This window comes from Drosophila obscura, unplaced genomic scaffold, assembly GCF_018151105.1.
Source record: "Drosophila obscura isolate BZ-5 IFL unplaced genomic scaffold, ASM1815110v1 contig_186, whole genome shotgun sequence".
NCBI classification, from domain to species: domain Eukaryota; kingdom Metazoa; phylum Arthropoda; class Insecta; order Diptera; family Drosophilidae; genus Drosophila; species Drosophila obscura.
The window spans coordinates 6,626,270-6,638,882 of NW_024542774.1; the positions used below are offsets into that span (position 1 = coordinate 6,626,270).

The 12,613-nt window shown below is 43.6% G+C and overlaps 5 protein-coding genes across 5 annotated transcripts; 1 reads left to right on the plus strand and 4 right to left on the minus strand.

Moving 5' to 3' along the window:
• The first annotated feature begins 2,531 nt into the window (after positions 1-2,531).
• On the plus strand, positions 2,532-2,929 carry LOC111074024 (glycine-rich RNA-binding protein 1). Its single transcript, XM_022366645.2, has one exon. The coding sequence runs from the start codon at positions 2,578-2,580 to the stop codon at positions 2,842-2,844; it is 267 nt and encodes an 88-aa protein (XP_022222337.1). The 5' UTR covers positions 2,532-2,577; the 3' UTR covers positions 2,845-2,929.
• A 2,577-nt stretch (positions 2,930-5,506) lies between these two features.
• On the minus strand, positions 5,507-7,164 carry LOC111074031 (putative gustatory receptor 59b). The gene is made up of 3 exons (XM_041593050.1): positions 6,985-7,164; positions 5,855-6,914; positions 5,507-5,790 (listed from the first exon to the last, which is right to left on the minus strand). Exons 2-3 carry the CDS (start codon positions 6,788-6,790, stop codon positions 5,611-5,613), a joined length of 1,116 nt encoding a protein of 371 aa, XP_041448984.1. The 5' UTR covers positions 6,791-6,914; positions 6,985-7,164; the 3' UTR covers positions 5,507-5,610.
• Positions 7,135-8,933, minus strand: LOC121404147 (putative gustatory receptor 59b). Its single transcript, XM_041593178.1, has 3 exons — positions 8,620-8,933; positions 7,347-7,989; positions 7,135-7,290 (listed from the first exon to the last, which is right to left on the minus strand). The coding sequence occupies exons 1-3, from the start codon at positions 8,931-8,933 to the stop codon at positions 7,135-7,137; spliced, it is 1,113 nt and encodes a 370-aa protein (XP_041449112.1).
• On the minus strand, positions 8,461-10,431 carry LOC121404119 (putative gustatory receptor 59b). Its single transcript, XM_041592946.1, has 3 exons — positions 9,490-10,431; positions 9,128-9,433; positions 8,461-9,057 (listed from the first exon to the last, which is right to left on the minus strand). The coding sequence occupies exons 1-2, from the start codon at positions 10,420-10,422 to the stop codon at positions 9,278-9,280; spliced, it is 1,089 nt and encodes a 362-aa protein (XP_041448880.1). The 5' UTR covers positions 10,423-10,431; the 3' UTR covers positions 8,461-9,057; positions 9,128-9,277.
• A 158-nt stretch (positions 10,432-10,589) lies between these two features.
• Positions 10,590-12,600, minus strand: LOC111074030 (putative gustatory receptor 59b). The gene is made up of 3 exons (XM_022366650.2): positions 12,018-12,600; positions 10,839-11,926; positions 10,590-10,774 (listed from the first exon to the last, which is right to left on the minus strand). The coding sequence occupies exons 2-3, from the start codon at positions 11,781-11,783 to the stop codon at positions 10,598-10,600; spliced, it is 1,122 nt and encodes a 373-aa protein (XP_022222342.2). The 5' UTR covers positions 11,784-11,926; positions 12,018-12,600; the 3' UTR covers positions 10,590-10,597.
• Between the last annotated feature and the right edge of the window lie 13 nt (positions 12,601-12,613).

Below are 12,613 nucleotides of genomic sequence, written 5' to 3' on the forward strand. Positions count from 1 at the left end.
CGCCAATGCAGGACCACAACAATCAGAAACAGAGCCGCAGCAATTACCACCAGAATATTCGAACTAAGCGCCAATCCACAGCCCGTTTTGAGCTTATTCAAAACTATCTCTATATTGGCGAAATATAAGGCCGAAAATTTGTTGGGACCAACTCTTGTTTTTGTACAATGTTCGACCAGCTCGTCCACCATTCGGAATGCATAGTTCACACAAACCAGATGACTGTGCCCGATTACAATTATCCGTGTCATACCATTGGTATCGGTGCATTCGAATTCCTGCATGGACTTGATCCTGAGGCTCTGACAGAACATGACCTCCTTGCTACGAAAGACAGCAAGAAAGTCGTCGCGTTCGATCTCTGATTGAAATACCGCATAGGGCTCACCAATGGCAACCAGCCTGCCACCATATCGGATCAGTGCATCCGTCGGATAGCTGCCACTGCAGATTAAGTTCCACATTCCGGAGAGAATTTTATTGCAACGATATGTAATGGTGTCATAGTGGCTAACCAACATTCTGGAATCCTTCTTCATGTTTTGTCTATAAATTGTATGATTATCTACGTAGAATTTTAGTTTTTTAGTTAATCCAATGTCAAACTGTCGAGATATTTGAGAGGAGAATCGAGTATTGGAAATTATTGATTACACTAGCACCGCCGGACCGCCAGTGGGGCTATGGTTGGCCGACGACCAGGCCGCCAACAGAACGCGGGAACGCATTGAAAGAAAGCGCAGCAGAAGTTGATGCCAAACACTTTGTGATTTAGCTACCGTCTGGGAATATAACATTGAAAGAAAATGTGTGGGGTATTACGACAGGTTGTACATTTGGTACCGCGCGTTCCGCCATTGGCAGTTGGGCCCGCCGCCCAAAAGGTTTTTGTCCCAATTTAGGTTTGGTTAACGAATTTAGCCCAAGTCTCCCAAGAATGGCGTACCTAAACCGCCAAACGCACCTATACACAAAAAAATGAGGCCATTATCGCCCGGTTTAATGCAAACGTAAACCCCAACCGCCGCCAGCGGTAGCTGTAATCACAAAGTGGGGCACTAGCTGTACCAAAGCAAAGTCACAACCAGCGTAATCAGTATGGAAACCGCCTTGAAAAAAAAAAAAATCCAAAAACGAAAAAACCATTCTTAAAAATTTAAAGCCCCTACATCAGAAAGTCGGTTTGGATCCTGGGAAAAAAAGTCCATTGCGGTAGTGTTATTGATCTGGAAAATACCCGAAATCGAACCGAATTATACGCCATGATCTACCACAAGTTCAAAAGATTCGAGTCATTTTTATTAAAGTTTTCAGGTATAAGATGTGATTCACAGCAATGAGCTAATTTGAGAACGTCTAAAAGGGTGACAATCAATAAACTGATCATACAATAGGGAACAGGTTTATCAACCGGAATGGCTGGAATGGCAAACAAAAGCAATTCTCTATTTACAAAACGTCTTCAAACTTTCCAAGATGTTGAATTGGAATAGAATATAACCAGAAGATGAGTATACCAAGGTCAGGTTATTGACTTTACTAAAATTATTTTGAATATGTACACAATCGAAGGTGTTGATGTGGTTTCAGATGCTACAAATCAATTATAATTATTATTATATTTCAATTCGAATTGTATCATGTGTGAATCCCACTAAAAACCCACTCCAAAAAGTGGTTTTCAGAGAGTGAAGCGAAAAGCTAAAGAAAGATGACAACTTCGAGTATATATGGAAGAAAAGTGAAATCTTCGAGTAGATGAAACAGTAAATGCCATCTCCTGGGATACTCGTATATAATCAATCAGAAGATCCGACACTCATAAATATCATGTAAGCATGCAAAATACGTACATATTTGCCAATTTATTTAGTTAAACAAAATACAAATGATAGAAACACACGTAAACATTTAATATTTGCGCATAAAAATGCCATTATCCAGGCTAGACAATCAATTTCAAGGGATGTCGCTGTCCAAAATCGAAGCATTAGATGCCGAGAGCGATTCGAATAGAAACCTCATTAATGACCGGCTCGATTAGCATAATGTATAATAAATACAAATAAATACGATACAAAAGTGTGTGTTGCGTGTGACTAAGCCGAATGTGATAGCCGAAAAACAATGCCAAATGAAATTTTATACATATAATTATAACAGACAATATATCGCATACATATTTGTATTTTTATTTGTATTTGGATTTTATTGTACGCTAATACACAAGCTGCAGAACACAAAGCGAATCGGACCGAGTGATTCCCAAAATCCCACAATAAAAACGCGTGAATTTGTTTCTGTTTTGCCGAACGCTCTGGTAAAGGTTAGACCACAAACGGGTCCAATCACAGACCCCAGGGGGATTGATTACGCTCGCGCGGAGTTTGCCAAATCATATTTTGTTTTCGTTTTTGGCCGCTGTCTCACACCTGTCGCCTCTCGGCCAACTTCTCTCGGTCAGTCTCCAGAACCAGCCAAGCGGGTTGTTGAACCAAAAATCCGTTCATATAATAGGCCGTACAGCTCGGAGACAACGACAGTTTCAAACGCAAAGATCTAAGCTAAGCACGCAAAATGAAAGCAGCCATCGTGTTCGTAGTTGTTATTTTCGCGCTCCTTAGTGTCCTGGAGGCGATGCCGTCCCCTCAGTTTGGTGGCTACGGTGGCTATCCCGGCGGTTATGGTGGCTATGGAGGCTTTGGAGGCGGCGGATTTCCTGGTGGCTTTGGCGGATACGGCGGTGGATATCCCGGCGGCTATGGTGGTCAGCGTTTCGGCGGTGCCAGTGCCTCATCATCGGCATCTGCATCGGCCGGCGGCAATTACGGCTTCTACGGCTAAGGAGCTCTCCTTACTACCTTTAAAGTAAAATCAAATTATTATTTATGATTAATAAACAAAGTTTAGCCATTTCTGTAACTCCAAAGATGCTGTTGTTTTCTCCTTATGTAGTTTAAAGTATCTGAGAAATTCCCCTTCCGAATGGGTGTCAACTTTAGTGAACTTTTAGACCAATTGAAGAAGGGCTCAAAACTTTCACTTTGCCAAGTCCCCACATTCAAATGTCTCACAGCTGTGCCATCCATTCGGCTGAACTATACGACAAATAAGTCGCTGCAGCATCTCCTTCTCGGTTTCTCTATCTACTCGTGTACCTCTTTTCATTCTGAAGTGCTATGCCTTCTCCTGTGGCATCGAACTTGGTGCACCGACTTTGCGGCATCATTAAAAAGTTTTGAGCTGCCATCTTTAGGAGAGCTGTGCTTCAGCCGAGCTGACTTTTGGTCGCCATACACGTCCATTGGGCGCACACATCTCAAAAATGTGGCCTTCATATTGTTATTTTTTCCAATTTATGTCCTCCGGCACAGCGAACGAGAGGGCGACAGATAAAGAGTGATGGAGAGAGCCATGGCAGAGAAGACAAGAAATGCTGAATAGCAGAAGCTTCTCTCCCTGTTGGCGTTGACTCAAAGATGCATTGATGGCAAAGGCTGTAACTGCCACTGCCACTTGGTCTGGCTCTGTGTCTAGGTCTGGCCCGCGTCCTGCTCCGCGCCTGTGCTTGTGCCTGGCCTGCCACTAGCCATTCAATGTCGCGGCTCTGGCATTGATGTGTTCACGACGTGGTGGCATCCATTGTGTTGGGTCGCCCCATTGCACAATGCCCTGTGCATTCTTTGGCCCCCATTCAAGTGGCTCGTATGCAAGACATTGGCCACAGACTGATGCCGGCCATTGAAAAGCATAATATAATAACGCGTTTACGTCCTTTCAGCCATTTTTATGATGACCGGATCCGTGATGCTGTCCGAGGCTGTGCAATGGAAAAGCCCAGAGTAATGATGACCAGGCCAGACCAGGCTAGGATATGTGTCCGGCAGATATCTCCCATAAGGAATTTCATTTCAAGAAACAGTCAAACTCAGTAAGGAACTGTATAGTCACAAATAACTTCAGAAATATTTGCTGGAAATTGCACAGCTCTGAGCCAGCTATTTGATCCAATTTGAAAGCTCTTTGGCACTCCTGGTCATGCAACGAATACTCAATCGGAATTCATAAGCGATCGAAATGATTTCTGCCCAAATCAAACAATTTTCAAATCCATCCCGAAACGCCTGCTCGCATTGACAATGGCAAATCAAAGATTCTTTTGGCAACACGTAAAGGGCGGCACCGACAGCGCGCGCCCGGGATGGAAATGAAGTGCAAAATGTTCGCCTAAAATATGTCAATCGGAATGTAAGTCATTGCGTAATTTGCATTTTGAGCAAATCTGCTTCAATTGAATTTGTCAATTCCCCGCACTACGCCACTGCCACAGCCACTCACTCTGCCTGTGGCCCTGTGCCTGTCCCTGTCCCTGTCCCTTCCCGATTGTCATTCGATTGTTTCTGTTGCTGGCAACACGTGAGTTATGGCGATGATTTTGACAATTGCCGGAGCGGCGGGACACGCCCTCCTACCCGCCGGCGGAACGAGCAGCAGCCGCATCCGTTACGTGCATGTTTGTTGCTCGATTCGGGAAACAGAAACTGCGCTGGCATAATAAATCTTGCCCCTTGTTATCCAGCATAATTGTGTTGACGTGTCTCGATGCCAATTCAAATCATGTTAATATGTATCTCCACCGTACAGATACAGATTCATTCATCATTATACTTTAGATATGTTTTCTGTGTTTGCAAAATAATTCAATACTTTATTATAAACAGATTCCCTAAGAAAGGATTACATTTAAATACCAAGCAAAGTCGGATTATGCTTCTTTTTTTTTGGAAATTTAATTCGCTCATGGCTGAACAAGTTTTCACATCACCTTTAATCCGTATACAATCCGTATGTGTGCATGTCTGTATTTGTAGCCGCTTGTTTTTAAAATCAGATTTGTTTTATAAACCGATTGCAAAAGGAAATTGCATAACTCGACTATAAATTGCAGAGACAGAAGTGAAGCAGCGTTCGTTGTGCGAAACTTCGATACACGTTTTGCCGGGCGAAAGGAATTAGATTTGCATTCAGCATTCAGGGTTTTGTAAAAACCAAATTTATTGCGAAAATTATGTTTTGATTTATTTCATTTCATTTTATTTACGAGTATGCACCCCGATGCTCACCCTGGCAGTCACCTGCTGCCAGCTCCAGCTCCAGCTCCAGTAGCAGCAGCAGCAGCAGCTCAACTAAGTTGTGTACGGGTGCCAGAGAAGGGGGTTTCCGTGTTTATGACACAACTTTCATCACGTACGAGTACGTAGAGCAGATGTGCATACGCCAAAAAGTATGTGTGCAACAGCAGAACGTGATTTCGTTTTAAATTCATCTCTGAGTGCTGTCAAAGCAGAATTTATTTGCTGAACGCATTCATTTGGAAATTATCGAGCAGGAAATTATTGGCTCTTGCAGCGGCACACATTTTGCTCTGGTTGTTGTTCAAATATTGGCCGCAAGCGGTTCAAATGTGTGCATACCGAATACGGTTAAAAAAAGCCAGTACCTTGGCCCAGCCAAAACCAATGAAGAAGGTTGCCAGTGCTAGTTGCTATATTAGCTTAAGTTTAGGATGTAAAATAGAACATTAAATGAACCATAAAATAATATGAGTATTTATGCTTTTTGTTGCTTTTCGGCTTTGCCGGACATCATCAGATGGTACTGCAGGAGCACTACAGAGTGGCATAGGATAGCTGCCATCATGTCGAGCCACTGTTTTCGATTGGCTCGGAAGAGACCGCAAACCTTCCAATTAAGATGCATGCTGTTCTGGTAGATCACATACGAACTCAGCTGTAAATTAAATAGAAATTTTATAGGTGGTGTCAGAGGGGTCAGGATTGGTTTTTGGAAGTACCTCGTCGGACATGACGCCCTCGCTAACGGTGTCCTTTGGCATGCTCTGGTACTCAGTCACCAAATCACATATATAGTCCGTCATAAAAAAGTCCACCGTCCGTATGCAATAGAAAACACTAAAGTATTTAACAAATAGAGGACCTGGGTCAGTAACCGAGTACATAGCTGCTGTGTAGCTAGTGATCACAGAGAATGTAACATAGTCTAAGCGGGTGGCTAACATCTGGCAACCGCATATCCTGTTTATCTTGTGCGCTGTCCGGCTGAGGCTGGCGTGAATAGACCACAGACTACGCAGCTCCTCGGTGTACCCGGGTGTGAGCGGTGACCGTGTGGAGATGAGCTCCTCCAGTTGCTGGTTCACAAAATCAAATCCTCGTGCAATTTGCCAGAGCGACACAAAGTATAAGTGCGGGGACGAAATCAAAATAATATAGCCATAGTAAATTAGAATTGAGTCGAGCATCATGGAGTAGTCGTCTTCAAACAGAAAGATTTCCAGACAATAGCACAGGCACAGATACGACATAGTAAAGGTCTTCATATAGAACAGCCTCCGAAGCTTCGAGTTCGTCTTCTTTTGGGTTCGGCCCATCTCGCCGTTTAGTTTAACAATCAATTTGTGTAGCTCCATCAGCATGCTGTCCCGGTAGCCACGCCAGATCAAAGTGTGAACGATGACAGCATAGTTTACCGCATAAAGAACGTAAGGAGTAATCCACATGAATCGGGGCAGCCAGAAGCACAACGAAACTGAGTAAGCCAAACGTGAAAGTGGCAAAGGCAGCATTGTCACCGTGAAGACGTTGACGATCATCGCGTAAATCCTGGCTATTCGGGTTTGAATAAATCTATTATCGACCAGCCTGTAGGATGTCAAGCCAATGAGCATGGCGAACCATTGGAAGATATCCAGCTGCAAAAGTCTCCTCATTGTCCTGTCCCGTACGAACTGTTCTGTTTGGGCCTCCTCGTGCAACTGAATTGCTGCAATTCCCTCCAGTAGTGTGTATTATGTAGGAGCAATTAGCTAATTATAGTTATCTTACAATCAGTCGCTGAATTGATAAAAATAAACAGATTAACACGTTATGGCTATGTTGACGAAGCCAGTGGGGTTCCACTTACCTCCTGATATCCACCAATGTTAGAAAGCTTTCAGCAATTTCCAATCGTGCAAAATTATATTTTATAAAATTCTCTTAAGGTATTGGACGGTTTCAAGCAAATGTGAGAACAATACTTAATATTATAGAAAAGAACATTATCTCCTGTCTATTAATTTCTTATAACCAGATGGAACTGTAGGAGCATTATATAGTAATACAAAATGCTGCTAATCGTTTCGAACCATAGACTTCGATTCTCTTGATAGAGACCACAAGTCCGAAGCTGTAGCTTGCAGCTGCTCACATACGTCACATAGGAGTTGATCTGCGGTAAAGAATTCTCTATAAATAAATTCTCACAAATAAATTCAATCTGCATACCTCTTTCGACCAGTATTTCTCGGTCCAGGCATGTTTTGGTGAGCTCTGGTAGTGCATGGCCAAGTCGCTCACATGGTCGATCAAATACGAGTCCACGCAACGGATCCAATACGAGACGGCGCCAAACACTACCCATAAAACATTCGTATCAGCGTGGAAGCTAAAGAACGTTCCCCAGTAGGCATTGATAACGCCGAAAATAAAGTTATCGAAGCGAAATGCTAACATCTGGACCCCATAGATCTTGTTGATCCTGAGCACTGTTCTGGTCATGGCAGCATGAAGCGACCAAAGATTTCTTAGTTCCTTCAAATCAATGGGTGTGGATGCCATGATGTCGTCCAACCGTTGGTTGACAAAGTCAAAGCCACGGGCTATGTGCCAAAGTGCCAAAAAGTAGCCCATGGGCACAACTTCCAGGATGTTGAGAACATTACTCAGAAATATAATTTGAGCTGTTGTCTTCCAAGTCAATTCGGCGCCAGAGTGAAATTGGAATACGCAAATAGTCAAGCACATGAAAGCCGCCGTGAAGAATTTCAGGTAGAAGGGCAGTAGGAGGGAACGTTTGAGCCTCTGTTTTCCATTGCGCTTTTCCTCGCGCAGTAACTTGGTGAGTAGGGGCTGTACCTCCTTCAGGGCTCTGTCCCGAAAACCGCGCGATAATACCGAATAGAACACGACCGCATAAGCAACCAGGTATCGCACTTGAAAGGTAATCAAAATTAGCTTTGGATAGGACTGACCGTCCTGAAACCCATGCCGTGCCTCCCAAAGGAGTGGTAGAGTCAGCGCGAGGGTAGCAATATTCACGACCAGTGCATAGCATCTCGAGAAAAATGTCTGCTTGAAGGTTGAGTCCACGAATCGATTCGAAGTTATGCCAATAGCCAGAGCATAGCCGAAATATAATTGAATTAGCGAATCGGACATGACCGGGTGCTCTGTCCGCCAGTGTCAAAGCTCAACTGAGTTACCGTTGCTTATTTAGTTAACTAAAATAAAGTGCTCTGTGCGATGGTAGGCCTAGTGATGATGTTCAATTGATTCGTATCTGGAATTCGTAGCAATCACTAAGTGGATAAATAGAATCGTGTATTATTATTATTACAATTTGTATTGTTTTGCTATTGTAGCAGACATCGTCAGATGGAACTGCAGGAGCATTGCGGAGTGGCATATGATAGCTCCCATCATGCAGAGCCACTTTTTTCGATTGGTTCGATTGATGATGGCGTGAATAGACCACAGACTACGCAGCTCCTCGGTTTACCCGGGTGTGAGCGGTGCCCGTGTGGGAATGAGCTCCTCCAGTTGCTGGTCCTCCAGGATGACAGCATAGTTTACCGCATAAAGAACGTAAGGAGTAATCCACATGAATCGGGGCAGCCAGAAGCACAACGAAACTGAGTAAGCCAAACGTGAAAGTGGCAAAGGCAGCATTGTCACCGTGAAGACGTTGACGATCATCGCGTAAGTCCTGGCTATTCGGGTTTGAATAAATCTATTATCGACCAGCCTGTAGGATGTCAAGCCAATGAGCATGGCGAACCATTGGAAGATATCCAGCTGCAAAAGTCTCCTCATTGTCCTGTCCCGTACGAACTGTTCTGTTTGGGCCTCCTCGTGCAACTGAATTGCTGCAATTCCCTCCAGTAGTGTGTATTATGTAGGAGCAATTAGCTAATTATAGTTATCTTACAATCAGTCGCTGAATTGATAAAAATAAACAGATTAACACGTTATGGCTATGTTGACGAAGCCATTGGGGTCCCACTTACCTCCTGATATCCACCAATGTTAGAAAGCTTTCAGCAATTTCCAATCGTGCAAAATTATATTTTATAAAATTCTCTTAAGGTATTGGACGGTTTCAAGAAAATGTGAGAACAATACTTAATATTATAGAAAAGAACATTATCTCCTGTCTATTAATTTTTTATAACCAGATGGAACTGTAGGAGCATTATATAGTAATACAAAATGCTGCTAATCGTTTCGAACCATAGACTTCGATTCTCTTGATAGAGACCACAAGTCCGAAGCTGTAGCTTGCAGCTGCTCACATACGTCACATAGGAGTTGATCTGCGGTAAAGAATTCTCTATAAATAAATTCTCACAAATAAATTCAATCTGCATACCTCTTTCGACCAGTATTTCTCGGTCCAGGCATGTTTTGGTGAGCTCTGGTAGTGCATGGCCAAGTCGCTCACATGGTCGATCAAATACGAGTCCACGCAACGGATCCAATACGAGACGGAGCCAAACACTACCCATAAAAAATTCGTGTCGGCGTGGAAGCTGAAGAACGTTCCCCAGTAGGCATTGATAACGCCGAAAATAAAGTTATCGAAGCGAAATGCTAACATCTGGACCCCATAGATCTTGTTGATCCTGAGCACTGTTCTGGTCATGGCAGCATGAAGCGACCAAAGATTTCTTAGTTCCTTCAAATCAATGGGTGTGGATGCCATGATGTCGTCCAACCGTTGGTTGACAAAGTCAAAGCCACGGGCTATGTGCCAAAGGGCCAAAAAGTAGCCCATGGGCACAACTTCCAGGATGTTGAGAACATTACTCAGAAATATAATTCGAGCTGTTGTCTTCCAAGTCAATTCGACGCCAGAGCCAAATTGGAATACGAAAATAGTCAAGCACATGAAAGCCGCCGTGAAGAATTTCAGGTAGAAGGGCAGTAGGAGGGAACGTTTGAGCCTCCGTTTTCCATTGCGCTTTTCCTCGCGCAATAACTTGGTGAGTAGGGGCTGTACCTCCTTTAGGGCTCTGTCCCGAAAACCGCGCGACAATACCGAATAGAACACGACCGCATAAGCAACCAGGTAACGTACTTGAAAGGTAATCAAAATTAGCTTTGGATAGGACTGACCGTCCTGAAACCCATTCCGTGATTCCCAAAAGAGAGGTGGAGTCAGCACGAGGGTAGCGATATTCACGACCAGTGCATAGCATCTCGAGAAAAATGTCTGCTTGAAGGTTGAGTCCACGAATCGATTCGAAGTTATGCCAATAGCCAGAGCATAGCCGAAATATAATTGAATTAGCGAATCGGACATGACCAGGTGCTCTGTCCGCCAGTGTCGAAGCTCAACTGAATTCCCGTTGCGTATTTAGTTAACTAAAATAAAGTGCTCTGTTCGATGGTAGGTCTAGTGATGATGTTCAATTGATTCGTATCTGGAATTCGTAGCAATTAATCATTAAGTGGATAGATAGAATCGTGTATTATTATTATTTGTTTTGTTTTGCTATTGTAGCAGACATCGTCAGATGGAACTGCAGGAGCATTACGGAGTGGCATATGATAGCTCCCATCATGCTTAGCCACTGTTTTCGATTGGCTCGGAAGAGACCGCAAACCTTCAAATTAAGATGCATGCTGTTCTGGTAGATCACAAACGAACTCAGCTGTAAATTAAATGGAAATTTTATAGGTGGTGTCCGAGGGGTCAGGATTAGTTTTTGGAAGTACCTCGTCGGACATGACGCCCTCGCTAACGGTGTCCTTCGGCATGCTCTGGTACTCAGTCACCAAATCACATATATAGTCGGTGATAAAAAAGTCCACCGTCCGTATCCAATAGATTAGGCCTCCAAAACATTTTTGATATAAGTGCGTGGGTTGACTGCGCGAGTAAATCGCTCCAATGTAGCCATTGATTACAGTGAAGGTAATATAATCGAGACGGGAGGCTAACATCTGACGACCGTAGATCCTGTTTATCTTGTTCGCTGTCCGGCTGAGGATGGCGTGAATAGACCAGAGACAACGCAGCTCCTCGGTGTACCCGGGTGTGAGCGGTGCCCGTGTGGAGATGAGCTCCTCCAGTTGCTGGTTCACAAAATCATATCCTCGAGCAATTTGCCAGAGTGACACAAAGTATAAGTGTGTGGTGGCAATCAGGATGTTATAGCCATTGTTAATTAAAATGGCGCTCATCTTCATGGTAAAAGTAACGTTGTCGGTGAACAGGAACGTTCCCAAAAAATAGCTCAGGCATAGAAACGTCATAGTTAAGGTCTTTATATAGAACAGCCTCCGAAGCTTCGAATTGATCTGCTTTCCGGCTCGCCTACTCTCGCGGTTCAATTTAACAGTCAAATGGTGTAGCTCCATCAGTATGCTGTCCCGATGACAGCGCGAGAACAGAGTTTGGACGATGACCGCGTAATTCACCGCATAAAGGACGAAAGGAGTGATCCACATAAACTTCGGCAGCCAGACATCCACGGAAATAAATTTGGCCGCGCCTATAAGAGCCACAGGCAGCATTGTCACTGTGATGACGTTGGCGATCAACGTGTACACTCTGGTTAGCCGGGTTTGAATAAATCTATCATCGACCAGCCTGTAGGATGTCAAACCAATGAGAACGCCAAACCACAGGAAGATATCCAGCAGAAAAAGTCGCCGCATTGTCCTTTTCCGAATGAACTGTTCTATTTGGGCCTCCACGTGCAACTGGATTGCTGCAATTCCCTCCAGTAGGGTGTATTATGTAGGAACAATTAGCTAATTATTGTTTTGAAGATTCGAAGATTCCGATTATGAATTGATCACTTTCACACAAATATGAAGGTAAAGCAAAATAAATAAAAGGGTAGACGATCAAAACAAACAGATTAACACTTTATGGCTATGTTTACTTACCAAGCATGTGTGGCCTGTTTACCCTTGCAGGTATGCACATACATATGTACATATATATGAATAGTCAGGTAATTGATATATCCAACACCAGCAGAAAGCTAAAATGAACAGCTACCTGTTCTGCATATATACTCGATGCATTATGAAGCCGAACATCACTCGCATCAGGACGCCCGCCAAACCTACACCACGCAATGGATAGTTCTTTGTCGTATCTGCCCGTAAATCCCGCTTGTATAGTCCTATTTGTTCTAGGCATTGCAATTCTGGATTATATGGTTAATTGTTGGCTTGAACTTAACCGAAACACTGCTTCCATAGTGCCAACCGCCACTAATGGCAACAAAAACAGTTTCAACAGGTGTTTGGCAAGAACATGTGACGACGAGACTCCGATAGGACGCAATTGCGGCCTGAGACACCTTCAACTGCGCCATCGCGTCAAACTGATGGCAGGAGTTAAGCGGCGACTCGACCAGGACTTCTAAGATAACTTAAGAGTAATTTAAACATAAAATAGTATTAATCTTCATAATAAAATTGTACAAATACACCTCAATGACTCTATTTTGAATTTAACTATCGGGTTCATCGTA